Raw genomic sequence first — 20857 nt, 5'->3', positions numbered from 1 at the left:
TTCATGGGTTTTGGGACATAGACAAGTAATATTTTTATGATAAATGAACTAAAATTCTAAACAAGCCAAAAATACATTTCTTCACCTTCTCAAACCCATTTAGGCGAGTGGAAATTATTGTGACAAAGTGATACTTGTAGTGTTGTTGAATAAACATACTTTCATTTACATGTACATTATGAATATTTGTGTTAATACAAAATATAAAATTGCTTATTCTTTTGTTGTTGGCTTCATGAATTTAAATTGCTTTATGCGAACACATGCATGAAAGAGTTTATTAGGAAAATTTTAGGCCCCAATTGATTTTATAATGAAATTAATCACCTTGTTAAATAAATCGATTTAGAATTTAGGTTGATTTTTTAGGATAATAACCACAGTTTACTAAGAAACATATATTACACTATATGAAAACAATAAACAACAAACAAATAACACAACATATGATGATGCATGAAACAATTCCAAAGGAAAAACTACTGCATGGGCTTAGACACCAATCCTAAGAAAAATATTTCCACTATATAGAACTGAAGTTTTACAAAATATAGTAATCATATTCTAGTTTGTTATTACTTGTAAAACTTATTGACATTTTTTTTTTTTTTTGAGAGAAAGGTAGAAAATATTTATTGCATGGAAAGGTTTACATGTGTGCTCAAAACAATAGAACCCACGTAAACAGTGCCGAGTATGTTCTATTGTTGAGCATATACAATGCCACACGTACATTTGTGTCTAGTTTTTTTCTTCTTTTTTTTTTTTTTTGCTTATGTATAACTTTTTAAAACCTTGCAATTTTTTCTTCATTTTTTCAAATTACAATGTGTCAAAATAAAATATTGATTGATCCAGGATGTGTTGAGCATGTGTCAAGATTCCATACAACAATTTATTTTTGTCAAACATTTTATATATGCAGATGTATATGGTTATGTTTATGGTTAGCTGTATGTATATGTACACATGCATATATGTTCTTGTTTATGTTTGTATCACATAATTTACCATCTAGAGTCAAATCTTCAATCCTTGTCATTGATTAAATCTTGATACCACTGTTAATAGTAGCAAAGTTAGGAGGTATAGAATATGTATCACATGATTTTGAATATGTATCACATGATTTTGGAAGGGTACAAGAATCCTAACCTTAACATTAGGCTTTTTGTGCAAGAAATTTTTATCTTCATAGTTGGAAAAAATTAGCAAATGCCCTTTTTGAGCAAAAATTGTAGTGTTTTGCCCCCTTTCCCAAACTAATTAGAGAAATGTTCCTCTTTTGTAACTCGATTTGAGATAAATCGAGTTTTAAAAAAAAAAAATTCTGGAGCCCTATAGTGACGTTTTAAGGACCTATAGTGGCGTTTTGTAACTTGACCTCTATGAATTCGAGTTATAGGCAATTTTTTTTTAAAAAATTTTTTTACCTATAACTTGAGTTCATGGAGTTACAAAATGCCACTATAGGTCTTTAAAACGTCACTATAGGCTCCTTAAAAACGCCACTATAGGACCTAACTCAATTTATCTCAAATCGAGTTTCAAAAGAAGGGCATTTCCCTAATTAGTTTGGAAAATGGACAAAACCCTACATAATTTTGCACAAAAAGGGCATTTGCCCATTTTCACCTTCATAGCTTGAATACTTCCTAATTGGATCTAGCAGGGACACGGAGAGACAGTTTTGCAACATTTGTGGTTGCTTATCTTTCTATTCACACCAACAACTAGATATTATATAATCATTAAAGTTTGGTGTAAGTGTGTAACACTTGTTAGGATAATTAACCATATGGGAGTGTTTAATTAATGATGGTTATATAAAGAAAAAAAAAACGTTTTTCAACTAAAACATTGACCTTTGACACTACTACACTATTAACATTCATATTTGTAAAGTTAGTGAGAAAAATGACAAATAAGGAAGAAAATTATAAATCAAGTATATAAAATATATTCTCAAAAAAAAGTATATAAAATATAAATAAAAGTATACTTTAGAAATACTTTTCAAATACATAATTGGATGTGTACTCTCTAATCCTACTACAACAGTATCTATTGTAAGCAAATAATATACACACACAAAAGTTTTTGGAGAGCAAGTATTAATGAAAATGTCCACGATGTTAATAAAAACATGTCACTCCTAGGAATAATCAACTTTTGAAAAAAGATACTCAGTGTTGTCGAGTCATCCCATATCGGTAAAGTGTGATATTGAGAAGGGGTTTATCACTTGCTCCGCGACACTAATTGTTGCATGCAGTTTTGGTGTTGGCGTGTAAGTGTATTTCCTTATCTCATCTCCCTTCCCCTATATATGTGTGTGTGTGTGTTTCTCAAATAAAAAAAGATACTCAGTGTTGTCGAGTCATCCCACATCGGTAAGGTATGATATTGAGAAGGGGTTTATCACTTACTCCGCGACACTAACTGTTGCATGTAGTTTTGGTGTTGGTGTGTGAGTGTATTTCCTTATCTCATCTCTCTTTCCCTATATATGTGTGTGTGTTTCTCCAAAAAAAAAAAAAAAAAAAAACTTTTGAAATTTTCATGTATTGGTCCCAATGTAGTGAAACATTCTGCACAAAATCATTTTGACTCACTTGGTTTTTGTTTTTTCGAATAACAAATAATACTCTTGATGGTGTTATATGGAAAATATTCAAAACAACGACTAACGACTAACGCTAATGATAAGATTTTTCGAGATCTCTCTCCAAGTACAGTAAAGAGAAATTTTGTCACATCCATGATTTGATATATTTTTTTATAATACCATAAATATTTTTTTTTAAGAAGAGGTACCGTAAATGTTTGTTGCAATCCTTATTTGAAGAAGTAATAATGTGAAAATTATAAATGCTGGTATTATGTAAAGAAAGTCCAAAGTTTATTGGCAAAAATATTGACCTTTTACACTGATTCACTATTAAACCTTTATAGTATTAAAGTTAGAGGGGAAAATGATAGTAAAGTTAGTGGAAAAAAAGGGTAAATATGAAGCTTTGTTTCAAATTAATGATTAAAAAAAAATTTCAATTACCACTTTTTTTTTCTTTTGAAACACACGCACTACAAGGGAGAACGAATTGAGTTATAATACAAAAACACACCATAAACTTTTCTAAAAAGTCAAGATAACTTTTCAAACGTATTAATTTTATTTATTTTTTCAAAATTTTTTACACAATCAATTAACTTGTTAATTTATTTGTTTTAAAGTTAATAAATTATTAGTTGTTGAATTTAGCTTTTTACTATGTGCATTTATATATGCATATTCATGTGTATATATTTATATTTGAACGTGTGGATATACATAAACACACGTGTGTCTACATAGTTGGATATGCTTGTATTACATAATTTATCATCTAATATGTAAGGTTGAATTTTATCAACCATCTTATTGGCTTTATTCCGTGCCAAATTTGCTTGTATTTTAGCAATTAGTAACCCTGTATTTAGGTGGGAATCATGTAAGGGTAGTGAGTGAGAGAGTGTGAAGAAATGCTCAAGATTGTGCAAGGATGCAAAAACTCGCGGCTGGACTCGTGGGTGACTTGCGACTAGCAAGCCGCCAAAGTTGGCACATGTGTGAAGCATGCAGGGGAGCTGAAGAGTCATGCCAACTGTTGCACTATAGGACAAAAGTCCTAGACTGACCAGGTTGTTAGCTCGCTGTTTGAACTCACGACTTAGCCCAGTCGCAAGGCCAAGTCGCCAGACCACCCTGTTTGGAAAAAACTGATTCTTTACATTCCTTTCTCACCGTACTATATATAGAACCTTATACCCACGAAATATAGAGAGCTTCCAGAGAGAATTTTGAGAGAGAAATCCTAAAGAAAAACAAGATTGATTCATCCACAATCTTCACATAGAGACTCTTCAAATTCCTCTACTCTCTTCCTTTCCATTGTTAAATCCTTGAGAGGTACATTACCAAAATCTTTTCTCACCATACCCATATTTGTGAGAAGGCTGTTTGGTGCTTTGAGAAGCAATTAAGAAGGGACCAATTTTGTATTGGTAGATGCTATGGTCAAATAGCGGAATCCGGTAAGCTAAAGAAGAAATAAGTTCGACAGAACCTCATTGGAGTAGGAGCTTGGAGGGTTTAGGTACATTGGGTAGATTAGTCTTGGAGGGTTTTTTGCTGTTCATATATCCCAACTACATTCTTTAGTGGATTATTTACCGCTTGGAAAGCGGCGGAGAGATTTTACGCCGAGAGTTTCAGTTTCCTCTTCGATAACACATCGTGTGTTGTCCTTGTATTTGCATCTCTCTTTCCTTAATCTTTGCCATTTAATTTCTGCTGTGGATGTGATTTTATTTGGTTTAGATTGTTTATCAATTCTGTATTAAGCTTATATTCATATTCCGCACATTAATTGTTTGATATTAAGCTTGAATTGGTAATTTGTTAATTGGGGGTCTAAACATTTATAGTGTTTTATACACTAATTGAACTTTCATAATATAATCCTTACTTTATTGTTATTACTAATTTGAAATTGATACTATTGTTAATAAAAGCAACAAAGCACAAAATGTTGATTTCCTTCCAAAGCATTTGGGGAAAAAAAATTCACTTCCATATTATTTTGGATCCATATAAAAGAGGTATAAATGCACTTTTGGTCCCTACATTTTGGCCTCATTTCTACTTTGGTCCCTACTTTTCTATTTTATTGCTTTTAGTCCTCAAAATGAAAAATATGGATTATTTTGGTCCTTATCATTAGCCCACTAACGAAAATTGCTTATGTGGCAAACTGAGTGCACCGCTGGCACATTAAACGTTGATGTGACCATTAAAAAAATATTTTAAAAAATAATTTTACATTTTTAAATACCATGTCAGCATTTTAATTTATTTTTTTGAAACAAGCATTTTAGTTTTCTAAAAAAAAAATCTAAAAAAAATTTGAAAAAAAATTAATTAAAAAAAACATTAAAATCTAATTAAATTAAAAAAATAATTCATTAGTTTTTCCGAAGAACATGACTGGTCATGTTCATCATGTTCATCTTATAAATTTTTTTAGCTTTTCGTTTTTTTTGGAGAGAACCTAAGAACCCAAATCCCAAACATCAACAATGTATCTCTCTCTCTCATGTTCAAACACATCAAAACTCATATAAACCGATAACATTTTACTAAACATTTTCTTGGCAACTAAACATAACACCACCACCTGCGAACCTAGAAAACCCAACCACCTACAAACCCAGAAAACCCAACCAACACCATCGATCTGACCTAGCCACCACGATCTCCACCTCCACCGATCTGGCATAGCCATCAAACCCAACCATGCCAACCCTCTCTCTCCACCTTCGCCGCCAATCTCCACTAATATGAGCCCTTCTCTCCACTTCCATCGCCACCTCCACCACTAATCTGAGCCCCTTCATCCAACTCCACCACCAAAAACACCAAAACCCAAAGCTGATTCTAATCAATAAAATATACCAAAACACAGCCCAATCCTAATCAATTTCAGATCTAGTTAGATCAAATCATGGTGACCCACCCAGCCACTACCGATCTTGGTTGAGAGAGAGAGAGAGAGAGAGAGAGAGAGAGAGAGAGAGAGAGAGAGAGAGAGAGAGAGAGAGAGAGAGAGAGAGAGAGAGAGAGAGAGAGGATAAGATCAGTTAGCCAAGGGTTTCGACCATGGGTCTTGGGTCTTCAGCTATGGAAACACAAAATCAAATTTGCCACAAACCCGCAAACCTAGAGCAACAAAAATCACAACCCACCATTGGAATCTTCCACCAGAGATCACCATTGATCTAAGAAAGAGACACCGATATGAGAGAGAAAAAGAAAAAGAAACAAAGATAGAGACTTGTATTTGAAGATGAGTCAATGATGATATGGGTTTTGTGTTTTGTGCATTGAAGGGATTTGAAAAAGAAAAAATTGAGGGGTTTGATAGGTTATGGGTTTCAAAAAGAAAAATGAAACAAAGAAAAAAGAAACACTAAAAAGTGTTTCTTTTTTCTTTGTTTCTTTTTCTTTTTACAAAGAAAAATGAAACACAAAAAGTTTTTCTTTTTTCTTTTTGAAACCCATAACCTATCAAACCCTCAATTTTTTCTTTTTCAAATCCCTTCAACGCACAAAACACAAAACCCAAATCATCATTGACTCATCTTCAAATACAAGTCTCTATCTTTGTTTCTTTTTCTTTTTCTCTCTCATATCAGTGCCTCTCTCTTAGATCAGTGGTGATCTCTAGTGGAAGGGAATTGATGATTTGGATTCGCTCTGTTGAAGGGACTTTTTTCATCTTTTACTGTTGAAGAACTCTAATGAAGAACATGACCAAAAACATAATGAAAAGAAAAATAATATTTGATTTAATTATATTATTTTTTTAAATCATAAGTTTAGAAATTTGTTTTATTTTTTTTTCTGATGTGGCTTTTTTTAATATTTAAAATGTTGATGTGGCATTATTTTTAATACTAAATAATTTTTTTAATATTATTTTAATGACTACGTCAGCATTTACTATGCTAACAATGTTATATCAACAATTTTTGTTAGTGAGGACGGTAGGGACCAAAATGGAACATGTTTTTCATTGTAGGGACTAAAAACGATAAAATAGAAAAATATGGACCAAAATAGAAATTGACAAAAAATATAAGGACCAAAAGTGTATTGAAATTGGCAAAAAATGTAAGGACTAAAAGTGCATTTACGCCTATAAAAGATCAAATGAATTTATAAATGTGACTCCTTGTTGATTGAATGTACGAACAAAATTATGAGTTATTAAATGTTTGTCACTTGATCTTTGGAAGGGTACAAGAATCCTTTCACAATGATAAATCACTAATATTTATCTCATAAATTTACCATCGTTAATAGAAGCAACAATATATGTTTGTATCATTAACTTAAGTACAACATCACTATATAAAAAAAAGAAAAAAAAAGGCCAAGGTGTGTTAGTATTTGTCTAGAGGAAATACAAAAAATCTAGCCGTGTGTTATGAATAATAGAAGGAATGGGAAAAGAAAAAGAAAATGTATTTTGATTTAAATATTAAAAAAAAGATTTTTTTTTTTTTACATAGTGGACCTCACAAAAACTTTTCCCTCCTTGTGAGGGATGGCAAATTACCATTTTAGCCTCCCAAAACCAAATGCAAAAACTGCAAAAACCCTCATTTCTATTTTTTCAAAACCCCAAAACCAAAATCACTCGCCCAAAACCAGAGCAAGAGAGAGTGAGTGAGTGAGAGAGTAACCATGTCGGGTTTCCCATTCGGATCCTCCGTTTCCACCACCACCTCCTCACAATCCACACCTTCACCCTTCTCCTTCTCCTCCGCCGCCACCGCCTCCGCCTTCTCGTTCGGATCCTCGGCCTCCCCATTCGGATCCTCCACCTCCCCATTCGGATCCTCCCCTTCCCCCTTCTCCTTCGCCTCCTCCTCCTCCACCACCACCACCACAACCACCGCCGCAAACCCTATCTCCTCCGCCCCACCCGCCTCTCTCGGATTCGGATCCTCCACCCCTTCCTTCTCTTTCCCCTTCAATTCCGCCTCCACTCCCCCCACCGCCACCACCACCTCATCCCCATTCCTAACCGCCTCAACTGCCACAACCACCACTTCACCTCTCTTCGGAACGACGCCGTCCGCAACCACAACTCCTTCCGCCGCTTCACCTCTCTTCGGATCTTCAACCACCGGCGCCACCACCACTTCCCCCCTGTTTGGATCAACTCCATCTCTATCCCCGTTCGCCACATCGCTATCCACAACGAGTTCAACCTCATCCCCATTCCTCTCCGCCCCCTCAAATCTCTTCGCCGGTTCTGGTTCTTCTTCTTCAGCTTCAACAACCGCTCCTTCGTTCTCGTTCGCTCCAAACTCAAACGCATCTTCCTCCGGACTCTCATTCTCAAACGCTTCAGCTTTTTCAAAACCAACTCCATCTCCATCAACAGCAACAACAACAACAACATCGCCTTTCTCATTCCTAACACCTTCCTCCGCCGCCTCGGTTTCCACCACATCCGCAGCAAAACCTAGCTCCGCGGCAGCGCCATTGTTTTCGACGATCACGACCACGACCGCTTCGACTCCGGCTGCTTCTACTACTGCTACTACTACTACAACTACAACATCACAGCCTTCGTTTTCTGTGCCTTCGTTTGGTTTTACTCCGTCTTCGGCTTCAACAGCTCCTTCAATATCTGTACCGGCCAGCTCGGCGGCTGCTTCTTCTTCGAGCTCTACAGCGAGTTCTTTTACAGGTTTTGGTGTTACCAGTGCCGCGAGCACGACTCCTTCGTTGGGGACTACTGGTTTTAACTTCAGCAAGCTGTCGACGCCTGCTTCGTCCTCGCAAGCTCAATCCACCACTACTGCACCTGTTTTCAGTGAGTTTGCTGAATTTTTCTTATTGCGTTTGAGATGTTTCGTTATAGTGTTTATGTCAATGGCTATGTGTTTGTTTATGCTTGATTAGGTTTTAGTGAATTTGGAAATAGATTATGTTTAGGGATTTCAACTTTGAAGTTCACATGGTACATTTAGAGTTTCTGGTATTTGGTGCTTGAATCGGTATTCGTTGTGATGAATGAGTGTTAATAATAGCTTCAAGCGCATTTAAGCACACATGCCAATGAACTAAAATAGTTAAAAAAAGAAAAAAGAAAAAAAGTAAAGAAACCAAAATAACAATATATATGGTGCCTATGAACTAAAATAAATAGTGCAATTTACTTATCAAAAAAAAAAAAAAAAAGTGCAATTGCACTAAATTTCTTTAAAATTTTGTTTAGTAAGTTTGAAAACAATTATCAATGGAAAATATGATAATAATCTAGTCATAGAAAGTTTAAACAAAACTTTTGATATGATCTTTGTGTGCTTATAAAAATACATGACTGTGATAGCTATAATAATAAAATAAAATGGATGGTTCAAAAGAAGCTGAAAAAGCACAAGAATAGTAAATTATACTTGTTTGTTGACATGTAGACATTTTTCATTTGTGTAATACAACACCTTAAGAATTGTGCTTTTAAAATAAATCACTGTTCCTTGTTATTTTCTTCAAGAGAGAGCAATTAATTTTAATGATTCATATTTTGTTTAGAAAAAAAAAAAAAAGGGTGCCCGGATGGACTTTGTGCTTCTTAATAAAGCATTGAAAAAGCGTGCCCTAGTTGCACTTCATTAAATGAGCTTTGCTTTGACCAAGTGAAGCACTTAGACCTTGAGGCTTTGAGCTTGCACTGCTCGCTTTTAACAACATTTATGGGAGCTACTTTGTTTGTTGCTATTAGATTAGATTCTAGAATATAGAACCTCCTCAATTTGTTGGTCAAATTGAGATAAAGGTTACTCTTTGATGCATTTCAGGATGCCCTTTTTTTTCGGGTGAAAGTTGTGTTGCATGTTCTGCTAAGCTATTCAAGAATTGTGTGGGTGATAGAGGGGATGGGGTTGAGGGTAAGCAGCTGGGAGATGGGATGGTGAAGAAGCCAATGCTTCCAAATGCTGTTACTGTAGAGGAAGCCAAGGAAGAGGTGGCCTCAAGTGTGGAGAAGGATCATGATGAGATAATGGAGGTTGTGGAGATGAAAGTGGCAGGTTTGCAAGAGGGCTTAGAGTCTGTGGCAGCATTAGCTATGGATTCTGTTCCAGGCAATGTGGTTTCCTTTCCAACAATTGCATCTTCTGCCATTTCATCAATGTCACAGATTGCGAAGGCTACTGTGGTCACCCCAGAAATTTTAAAAGCAGAATTGTCTGTTATAGGCAGTGAAGGGGTGATGTTGCTGGGTAAGGAGGTTAAAGGAGGCCATAAGGGACTCAGTCCTGTGAAGATGGAGGCTAAGAATGATTTGGATACTTCAGCTTCTAAGGCTTTCAAGGTAGATGAAGCAAGTGATAGTGGACTTGGGATGCAGACTTCTCCTTTATCATCTCTATGTGTAGAAATGGATAGCCATGTCTGCTCTTCTCATAAAGGCCCAATCATCAAAAGTATTTTGTACAAATATGGTGACAAACCTTCCCCTTTATCATCTCTATGTGTAGAAGTGGATAAGCATGTCCTCTCTCCTCATAACGGCCCAATCATCAAAAGTATTTTGTACAAATATGGTGACATAACCATGGGGAGCACGTTCAGGAGTATGGATGCCAAGTTGGCTTTTCTTGAATTGATGGCTGATGCTGTGTATCAACTTTCCAACCTTACCTTGGACACAGTTAATTCACATGAAATTCAACTCATAGAGGCGAAGGTAGCTGATGTGCTTGCTGCTGGGTTCAACGTGAAATGGTTAAAGCAAAGGGTGGATGAAGTTATTGCCTCTTCTAAATACCAGGAATATTGTATGGAGTTGGATGAGTTGGACAAACAAATAGAGGCTACAAAGAAATCTTTGGTGGATATGGAGCAGCAACGTGTGGTTTTGGCAAGGGAGGTTATTGCCATCAAAGCTCAAAATGAACAAAATGGCATTTTGGGGCGTACCCTTGCTGAAGGGCTACTGTGATTTTTGTATGGATAATAGAATTGTAAATTGTACTTAGTTTCTTCTAGTCAGGGGGGAGTGATGGTTTTGTGGAATATAAAAATGGATATTCTACACATTTTCCTCTTGGTCTCTATTATTCTTTTTCTTTATTTTCATTGTGGTGTTTATTTGTTAATATTATAATGAATAGTTTACATAAAAAATGCCTATGAGCTCTCACTCAACTGGCACCTCCTCCCTTATAAGTATTAGGTAGAGGGTGAGGTCGTGAGTTCAAGACCCATTGGGTGCATTTGCAATTTCCTAATAAATAAAAAAAGTTCCTGTAAGGAATTGAGGGAGAAGGTAATTCATTATAGAGAGTATAAATCTTTAATAAAATTATGAGATTTAAGGTCCTGACATTGAAAAGAGGCATGTCATGAATTAATTTAGTTAGCCTTCAATTCTTTGTGATATGCACAATCTAATTTAGATATGGTCACTGCCAAAGAGCTTTCCCCATGGTTGAAGATCCTTCCACTTGAGTTCAGACATGGGGTGAACATTAAAATCTGATGTGTAGGTTTGCTTTGAGCTCCTATTCTTTTGGTTTGATGACCCTTTTTGTTGCATCCTCATTGGATGATCTGTAAACCAGTATGATGTTGGGGTTGACATTTCCAGCCTATTTAGTCCTAGAGCCAGCTGCTTTGACCTTGTGAAACCCTTAGGGCTCTGATTGAATTCACTGCCCTGGCAATTAGAGGTGAGGGACCTGAACTTTTATCTCCAAAAGGACCAAAACTTCCTTTGTGGATTTCTTTTTTGAGGTTTTTTAAGCCAAGGGGAAAAGGGATATGAGTAAGTGATGCCATACACCCGTGCTCATGGTAATCTTATAAATTCTGTTGTCATTTTATCCCATTGTATCTGACATCATTGTTTCCTGCACCCTAGGCCTTGCCTTAGGCAGTAAAGGGGTAGATGGAGTTGGGTTAGGTCTTAGGCTTTATCTTGCCAAGCAAAGCATAAATGGTGGCTCCTCCATGATGATTGTTCTTCACTTCATCAGTGACAGTCTTACCAAAACTTCTGTATGGTTTGTCACCTTTCTATGCATCTGCATATTCCTTTATGTGTTCTAGGTTCTTAAGCTACTAGTGATGTCCTCTTTCAGTAATCACTTATTTTGATGTGTAAATGCTGAGGTGCCTTGATCAAATTGCAGTTACTTGTGTCTGATGTTTCCATATCATTTGATTGAGCAAATTGATTCTGCAGGTGTCCCTTCAACTTCTGCAGCTGCAACAACTTCCAGTTCCAGTACTACTGCAACTCAGCCATCATCATCTCTTATTGTGGCTTCCAGTAGTGGGTCTGTATGCTTAATCTTGGTAGCTAACATTGTGTGTTCACTCTTTTGCTAGTATCCAAGTTTACCAGTTTGTATTTTAGTTAGGTTCAATTTATTGAGAAGAAAAAGGAAAGGAAAAGGAAGATAAAACAATTTCCTTTGCTTTCTGTGCATTTGGTTGTCAGGAAAATGTGTTGGTCACACCACTAGCTACTTTCCTACAGGAAATGTTTTCGCTCAAGTCTCATATGGCAGTTTTAACGTGATTATGCATCATGGGGAAATTTAAACTATTTTCCTACAAATCTTGCAAACTAAACAATTAATTAAGGGAAAACTTGTAAAATCAAATTTTCTAAATTTACAGTTTACCTGTCTTTTCTTGTGAAAAGTTTTGTAGTAGAACTTTCTCAGTAATATGTCATTTTGAAAACTTTTGGTAGATTACCTTCTTAATTTTTAGATCAGGTATATATAATCAGTGGCTAAACTGCTAAGATTACTATTCATGTCATTTCACATCATGCTCTTTTAGTAGTTTATTTGCTCTCTACATTCCATATAATGTTACTTTTAAAAAAGTGAAGACAAATAAAGCTAGAAAATCATAATGCTTTACCATTCTATATTTTTTGTAGGTTCCTGAACTCTGTACTATTGAGAACATAGACAACAGTATTTGAATGTGTATTAAGGTTTTTCACATTAGATATATGATTTGCTGACTTATCCTCTTCTCTTGTTCCATAGTACAACTTCGAGTGTCAGCACTGCAGTAGTGACTGCACCAAAATTACCGTCTGAGATCACAGGGAAGACTGTTGAAGAGGTATATCAATTCACAAAGTTGTTTTCAAATCTTGTCTTTTATGCAATACAATTTTACAAGTGCATGATGCAGCCAAGGGAAAAAGAGATTAGTCAATGTTTGCAACTATATCTCAATATTGGTAATAATAATATTTGTTGTGTGGGACCCTTGTGTGATGACCAATTTATGTGAGACTTGTGTGGTTTAATGGGCTGAGTCATAAGTGCTTTAGGATGGGAACGATTTTTAATTTTGATTTTGATTTTGATTTTGATTTTGATTTTATGTGTTTGGCAAAAATTATTTTGCCAACCTATTTTACTATTCAGCTTATTTTTACTACTATTTATGAGTCTCACTGCACTTTTTAATACTATTCATAGGTCCCACTGTGTTATTTCAGCTAATTTTTATCTTTATCTACAGTACTTTCAGCAAAAAGTTTTCAGTTTCAGCAAAATAAGCGGATCCCAAACAAACCCTATAAGTGATATTTATATTTTAATGGGGACAAGTGTCTAGTTTTTTGCAACACTTGTGAATTAAGCGTAGTTTGATTATTGTGTTGAGTATATAATTCCACAAGAGTTTCTTAGTGTATTGGGCTTATTTTCTGTGAGTTTAAGTTTGCCATTTTCAGTCAAAGTAGGAATCTTAGTTTTAGTATATTAAGGAAGAGTATGAGAGTCTGTGTGTGAATACAAAAACAACTCAGATTTTGCTATCGAAATATTGAGTATTTGGTTATAGTATGCGTGAGTGCCTAAAGTGTTTCCTATTTCTCTTCTTTGTTGGCTGGGCACTGGTAGAATGGTATTGTTCATGGTACTGTGAACAGTCACCAATTCTCCCCTTTTCTTATCTTGTTTCAACCCCAAAGCCACCAATTCTTTTACCCTGTTAATTGCCTCAACCCCACGTTTTTTTTCCTTAAGAATGACCCTTCAATTACCACTTCAAATCATACTCTAAACTCCAAACAGAGCTGTTGCCAGAATTTCCCTGCAATCTGCTTGTTCTCTATTAAGCCCCCGCTCCCTCTTTAAATCCTATCTTTCCCAAACCTAGTTCATTCGACAAACCCTAAAACACAAATTTTCCCATCATAAAGCAACCAAAAGAACATGTAGAAAGGTTCTCCAAATCTGTCCTATATATTAATTTGACTTCATATGAAAAGTAGTCTTGGACAATTGTACCTCTAAAAAATAGTTTTGGCAGGCGGTACGCTTGCAAGAGGACAGTGGAGATGTTTCACTATATAGTACTTTTATTCTTTCTTTATTTTTTGGAACTCACAGAATTAGGAAACTCGCTCCTTGAATAGATATTGCAGAAGTGGTAAAAAGAAGAAACAAGGGAAGATTAATCTTGAATACATTCAGCCTAATTTAAAACTTGTTTAATAGTTGCTCCCTTCTTGCCATAAAACTTAGCTACACATTAGATGTTTTCATAAATTCATAATCAACTTTTATTTTTGTAAGAAGAAAGGTGGGGGCTCTCTTTCATCATCAGACCATATTCGCCAATATTCTCGATAACCATATTCTTCTGACTTGATTCAAATTTCTGCCTGTTCCCCCCCCCCCCCCTTTCTCTCTCTCTCTCTCTCTCTCTCTCTCTAATTGTTTATTTTATTTAAAGATCATTAAGGAGTGGAATGCTGAACTACAAGAGCGTACTGGAAAGTTCCGAAAGCAGGCTAATGCAATAGCTGAGTGGGATCGAAGAATTTTGCAGAATCGCGATGTTCTTCTTAGGCTTGAGGTGATCTATTTTCCAATATAGCCATCTATTCTATATTATGTATAATAACCCTTTATGAGCCATCCTGAGATAGTTATTTTGTTTATTTACTTATCAAAAAAAAAAAAAAAAAATTCAAAGAGTTGACATTTTCTCTGAGATAATGTGTCCATGCCTTTACATAACTGACAGCTACTCATGTCTTGTTGCTGTTTTGCCTAATGAATAAATTTTTAATTTAGATTGAAGTGGCAAAAGTTGTTGAGACCCAATCTAACTTAGAGCGGCAACTGGAGTTGGTCGAGACTCATCAACAAGAGGTATTGTAGTGAGTTTTTTATTCTATATCTTCTTGTCAAAACATTGTTCAGTGGTCTGATTACATTACAATGTGTTTTAATTGAAGGAGCCTAGGTTTGCATATGAAAATTGTGCATATTTTCTTTGGTCATCATCAATCAAAATTCTTCTTGTTTATATTTTGTTGTGTACGGTTTCAAAAAACCCTGAAGAATACTTTTTTTTTTTGCTGAATAATTGATTTCATTAGAAGAAAAAACCAAGCAAAAAGAACATATCATATTCAAGGACAAGAGCCGAAAGGGACTAGCAAATCTCTCTTTGAAAAAAACCCAAGAGGGTATGGAGGAGATGGGAATAGACTCCCCCCAGGCATTATAAGATGCTGCCTAATATGCTAGATTATGAGTGAGAGAATCAAACTATCTTACGGAGAAGGAAAAAGATCAAGCAACAAAATATTTATGCATATTTCTAATATCATGTACTATAATAACAATCTCCCAATCCGGATTAAAAAAATAGAGCTTTGTCCTTGTGCTTTATTCATATGGTGATTTTTATTGCATGCACCCAAACATTATAGGAAAAAATTGCATGATATTCTTTAGTAAATATATTTTTCTTTGTTTGTATTCTTCTTTTTATATATATTTTATTTTTACTTTTAAGGTTGACAAGGCTTTGCAAAGTATGGAAGAAGAAGCTGAGCGTATTTACAAGGATGAGCGTGGAATGCTTCTTGACGATGAAGCTGCATCCACAAGAGATGCAATGTAAGTACTAAGTTTGTTGATTTGGTTGGAGTAAAATTAATAGATTCATGTGGCTTACCATACTTTATCTTAATCTTTTTAGTTTGATTGTATCCATTCTTTGTCACAACCCATACGCATCCCCATATGCCTGCTTGATAGTTTATAATTAGGTTGGATTTAGGTTGATGGTTTATGGTTATATGTCTGCAGAAGCCTATTTTTCTGTAAAATATTTCCGGATTCCGGTTGTATGTGTGTATACATGTATATGTAAGTACTATGTTTGTTGATTTGGTTGATATAAAACTGATAGATTCATGTGGCTTACCATACTTTATCTTAATCTTTTAGTTTGATTGCATCCATTCTTTGTCACAACCCATATACATACCTTATTGGGCTTTCAGTCTATTGACTTGGCTGTCCCACATAAAGCACAGCCATTGCCTGCTTGACAGTTCATAATTAGGTTGGATTCAGGTTGATGGTTTAAGGTTATATGTCTGCAGAAGCCTATTTTCCTAGTAAAAAATTTCTGGATTCTGGTTGTGTGTATATTGCTATCTCTCTGTTTGTCCCCATTCTAATATATCAATGTCATTGTATATATTTTTTTGGGTGTGGAATACAGGTATGAACAGTCTGAATTTATAGAGAGGGAATTAGAGCAGATGACAGAACAGATCAAATCAATTATTCAGACCCTAAATGCCAACCAGGTAAATACTTTAAGTTCAAGTTTCCACTTCTTGACAAAGTTTTTTTCTTAAAGATCCAAACGATTGATACCTACCTTACCATTTCTTTTAGGGAGGAGAACTTGAGGCAGCTGATGGGATGACACCTTTAGATGTAGTTGTCCGGATTTTAAACAATCAACTAAGTTCTTTAATGTGGATTGATGAGAAGGTTAGTATCCTATGTTGTATTATCTCCTGGCAGTAGCTGCACTTGGTAGTTTTGATTGGTAATTATTATGTGTAGAAATGAAAAAAGATTGCACTTATAAAAAAGATTGCTAAAGGGTTGCTTATCCTTGTTTCTAATTATTGCTGCAAGTGTTTATGGTTTCCATTACCTTGTTCCACTAGCTTGTAATGTTGGAAGATTTGTCTATTGTTTACAAAACCTTGGGCTTTAGCACAAGTTGTTGCAAGTGGCATGGGGGTTGATAGGTCTTAAGATCAGATCTTGCTAAGAAACAAGGAGATCAGTTGTTCACAAATCTCAATACTTGTTAAGGCTTTCATGAAATGTAGATTAGCTCTTTTATATATAAGATTCAGTTATTTACATGTTACTATTTTGGAATTTTTTTGAAAAGGTTAAGATATACGTGCTAATTTTTTCACATATAACCCCCCTACTTCCAAAAAGACCCTGCAAGCTACAACTTTTTTTTTTCGTTGTTGTGTATCTATAGCTCATGTTGTAGGAAACATAATTTTCCCCAGTGCATTTATAGTAGTACTCATGCAATTCTTTGTGCTAGGAGTGACTGTTCTGCTTTAAATATTACTTTCCACTTGAACATTTTATAAACCCCAGCATAAAGTGATGGGAATGTATGAAAAATCTGGATTTGCTGGATACATCCATTTTTCACATGCATTTATAATTATTCTCTATGGAATATGGAATATATTGCAAGTGCACTGACCAGATTCAATGCCTTCAGGCCGAAGAATTTTCTTCACGTATTCAGAAAATTGCTAGCCAAGGTTCTGCTGCAGATCGCGAACTGATGGGTCCAAAGTTCTGGAAGTCCTGATATCTGGAATTGTAAACTTCCTCAAATTTTTTTTTTTCAAAATCGGCCTGTACTGAGTAAGGATTAGTAAATGAATGCAGAGGAAAAGGTTTTGTTAAACCTGTGTTTTTCAGGCATTAGATGCATTTGTAGGGTCTATTGATGTTTTTCCTTTGTAGGAATAGATATTCTCTTTAATAACATTTTGAGAATCTCTAGCTGTGAAATTAGGTTGTACATGGTGATTGTAGCCATCTGATAAATATGCTCTTGATTGAATCCACAGGTGAAAGATTTGATTACTCTAGCATCCATCCTTAAGTGGCTGGGTACCATAGGCTCATTAGGGTGGTTTTTTTCTTTAACTTAACGTTATATTAACGTGCTTGAAAACCTTCAAGCTCAATAGATTTTAGGTCTATTGTGCTACACAATGGGACTTACCATAATGGTTAGATGTGTACATAGAGGGCTCTTAATTTAGAGGTTTGATGGGCATGACAAGACCATAGTTCTCTAAAAGTGAATGAACAGTAGGATTGGGAAATGGTTCATAAGCAGCCTTCGAGAATATGAATGTATTTGTGTAAATATTGATAAATAAAATGCGTTGAGAAGAGATTAGGTCATTCACAACTTGCTTGGGTGATCTCTCACGACAATTAGAATCCACACATGCACGTTTCTCACAAGTTTGATAATAATTGCCCCATCAGATAATTTATTCGAAAAATGGGTCATGGTCAACATGACAATGAAAAAGAGCACCGAATGTGCACAGAATTTGCCTCGCTCCATGAGATAATTTTCCCTGGAACTGGAAGTGGGCCAAAGTAGAACACTACAGTAAAGGAGTAAACTTCGTGGAACTTCCCTAAACTCTCTAAAGTTAGTCACCATTACTGTCCACTTTTCTATAACATTTTCTATTTTCTCAAAACTGAGAACTGTACAAAAAGTTTTATCTGCGACTAATCGTTTGAGGCTCTTCATCTCCTTGACCTTGACATTGTGATCCGCGACCTCAAGGTGTTCTCATTTCCTCTTATGCAATGCTTATACAAATTATTAGTGGATGTATTAGTCATAAAGTTATTAGATTCCATTAAGTATTTAAGTGTGTCACCTCAAGATAAAGTTTCTAGATTCTACTAAGTATTTATGTGTGTCACATCATGATGACATCTTGATTCTGAATAGTTTGCCAAAAAGCAATATAAACAGGATTTCAATGCAGGCCACCATTGCACACTCTTAGTGCGATGGTCACACATATACACAATGTATGAGATTTTTGGCATTTAGGCTGATTTTAGAAACAATTTTGTTAGTCAACAGGTTTTGCAAACATGTTTGTTAAGTAGTATTTTTGAGTCTATGAGACTTGAGATCAATGAAGGAACTCGAGTCTCTTCCTTAAAAGAAAACCAAGAGAAAAACTCAAGCTTATCACCGATCCTTCCTTCTTCTCTTTAGATCAAGCCCAAATTGGGCATTGGAGGCTGAAGCTGCTTCTCTCTAGATATGCAAATCTAATCCTTTGGTGCTTCTCTGCAGGGGTTCTCTCTTTCTTCTTCTCACAGATTTGAGATGTTATTTAACAAATATGTTTGGTTTTTTTGTCAACTAACGAAATTGTTAGTAAAATCAAGCTAAATGCCACAAAAATAAAATAAAAAAACTCCAGAATGTGTGAGAGTAATTGTCATCAAATTTCCACTACAATCCTAATCCCCAAAAATAAAAATTTCCCTATAATTTAATAAAGTGTAAACAAGACTTTACTAGTTATCTGAAATTTAATCTTTCTTCCCTTTTCTTAATGGGGGAGTTCACTAATTTCATATAGCTCTAATTAAGTTCATCCCATGTGCCGCCTTTAAAGGAACCAAAAAAAGCAAAGACAAGAGCAAGGCATTCAAGAATAGCCGGTCGTGGTAGTTAGGATAAAAGAAAACGCTGGAATTGTGTTTTTGAGAGCATTGCCCAAGCACAAAAACAAATAGTACAAACTAAGTAGTGTTCTATTATTAAGAGGTTTTAGAGCTTTACAACAACCAATTGCTGCAATTACTTTGTTTGCACACATCCATGTCTTTTATGTCCCTCCATCAACTAAAATATCCACAACAAATTGTTTTTCCTCTTCCCCAATTTATTTTACTTCTTATTTTTTCTACTTCAGTTTTAAATTTTAATGGAATGTACTTTTTGTATATATATTGTGGTTCTATTTCTAAGATTTATTTAGATATACTACGGTTTATTCCTTTGAAACAGATGATGGGGTTTTGTGACTTGGACATGATGGGGGGTTTGAGGATTGGTATATGTGTTAGGAATCAAAGTCTTGTGCTTATTTCGCTTACCTAAAATAAATGAAAAAGGAAAAACCCAATGCAGGCATATTCATCCCATCATCGCCAGAAGATTTTGATTCATTAGAAAATTTAGAATCCACACCACACATGCATGTGTCTCTCACATTTTAGAAAATGGTTGCCTCATCAGATAATAATAATCTTTGGCGAAACTAAAATATTTACAAAACCGTGGGAAACACGGATCAACAGCTAGTATAAGTTTAAAAGTCAGATGATATATGTATTATTAATTTTTTTTTTTAGTAATTTTTAGAGATTTTTTCATGACGAAATCATTAATAGCCTTAAAAAAAAAAAAAAAAAATCATAATTTTGATATTTTTCTTTAATGAATGTAGGTGCGAGGAAATCAAAGAAAGCTCAATTAGACGATCCCAACGGAAACCAATTCTGGATTTTACGTGAGAACAGAACCCCAGATTTCGTTTAAAGTTGTCACCGTTAGTGTCCACAAGTTCTCTCTTTTCCTCAATGCCAACATAGTTTTCCTGTTCAACAGACAATATGTCTCTTTTATTTTCCCTTTTCATAAACTGAGCACACGGAAAGACCAATTGTTTGAACCTCTTCATCTCCTCAACCATGACAAAGTGATCCGCCTCCTCAACGTCCTCTCTTCTCTTATGCAATAATGCTTTGTGTGAATTCTCTGTTTTTTTTTTTTTTTTTTTTTTTTTTTCCCCCTATTTAATTTATATTTATTTTGAGTTCAATTTCCATTCCAATGATGAGAAAGTTGACGGAAAATGGGAGGAATGAAAATTTGTTTCTAGGTTTTTATCTGAATTTTTTCTCCTCTGTATGCTAGCAAATATGATTGTCAAATAAAAAAGTTTTTCTTTTAATACTGTTATAATGTGACAAGCTAAGTTTGTTGGCATATTAGGGCATAGTTTATAAGAAAAAAAAATAGGGAATAGTTTTAAATATTACATAATTTGTATTGTTTTAGGTTTAGAAAAACTAATTGGATGCATCACTGAAATGAAAAATCCAAACCAAATTGTTCTGTTTTTCTCTTAATTTTTTTTCTATTTTAATTGATTTTTAAAAAAAATCTTTATTGTGGCTCAAGATCTGCCAGTATATTTCCAATGGCTTCCATGAGCACTAAAAATGCCTCATCTTCATTATCATTTTCTTCTTCAACACCACAATGGAAATATGATGTCTTTCTTAATTTTAGAGACAAGGACACCTTCAATAGTTCTACAAACCCTCTGTA

At 34.9% G+C, this 20857-nt stretch overlaps 1 protein-coding gene across 11 annotated transcripts in view; it reads left to right on the top strand.

The window, feature by feature from the left end:
- Positions 1-7188: 7188 nt before the first annotated feature.
- Positions 7189-20857, top strand: part of LOC126723088 (nuclear pore complex protein NUP62-like) — a 124447-nt gene continuing 110778 nt past the window's right edge. For 3 of the 11 annotated variants that reach the window (XM_050426354.1, XM_050426353.1, XM_050426357.1), the window contains exons 1-8: positions 7207-8429; positions 11808-11901; positions 12631-12709; positions 14339-14461; positions 14683-14760; positions 15413-15516; positions 16130-16217; positions 16309-16407. In XM_050426354.1, the coding sequence (XP_050282311.1) occupies positions 7289-8429; positions 11808-11901; positions 12631-12709; positions 14339-14461; positions 14683-14760; positions 15413-15516; positions 16130-16217; positions 16309-16407 (1806 nt within the window). In that variant the 5' untranslated portion in view covers positions 7207-7288. Of the gene's footprint in view, positions 8430-9417; positions 10698-11807; positions 11902-12630; positions 12710-14338; positions 14462-14682; positions 14761-15412; positions 15517-16129; positions 16218-16308; positions 16408-17176; positions 17556-20857 lie in introns of those variants that run through there. The other 8 variants (XM_050426355.1, XM_050426351.1, XM_050426349.1 and 5 more) reach the window with 5 other exon arrangements.

This window comes from Quercus robur, chromosome 4, assembly GCF_932294415.1.
Source record: "Quercus robur chromosome 4, dhQueRobu3.1, whole genome shotgun sequence".
NCBI lineage: Eukaryota > Viridiplantae > Streptophyta > Magnoliopsida > Fagales > Fagaceae > Quercus > Quercus robur.
Note: the sequence above shows the minus strand (reverse complement) of the source record. Positions and strands in the feature narration are given on the sequence as shown.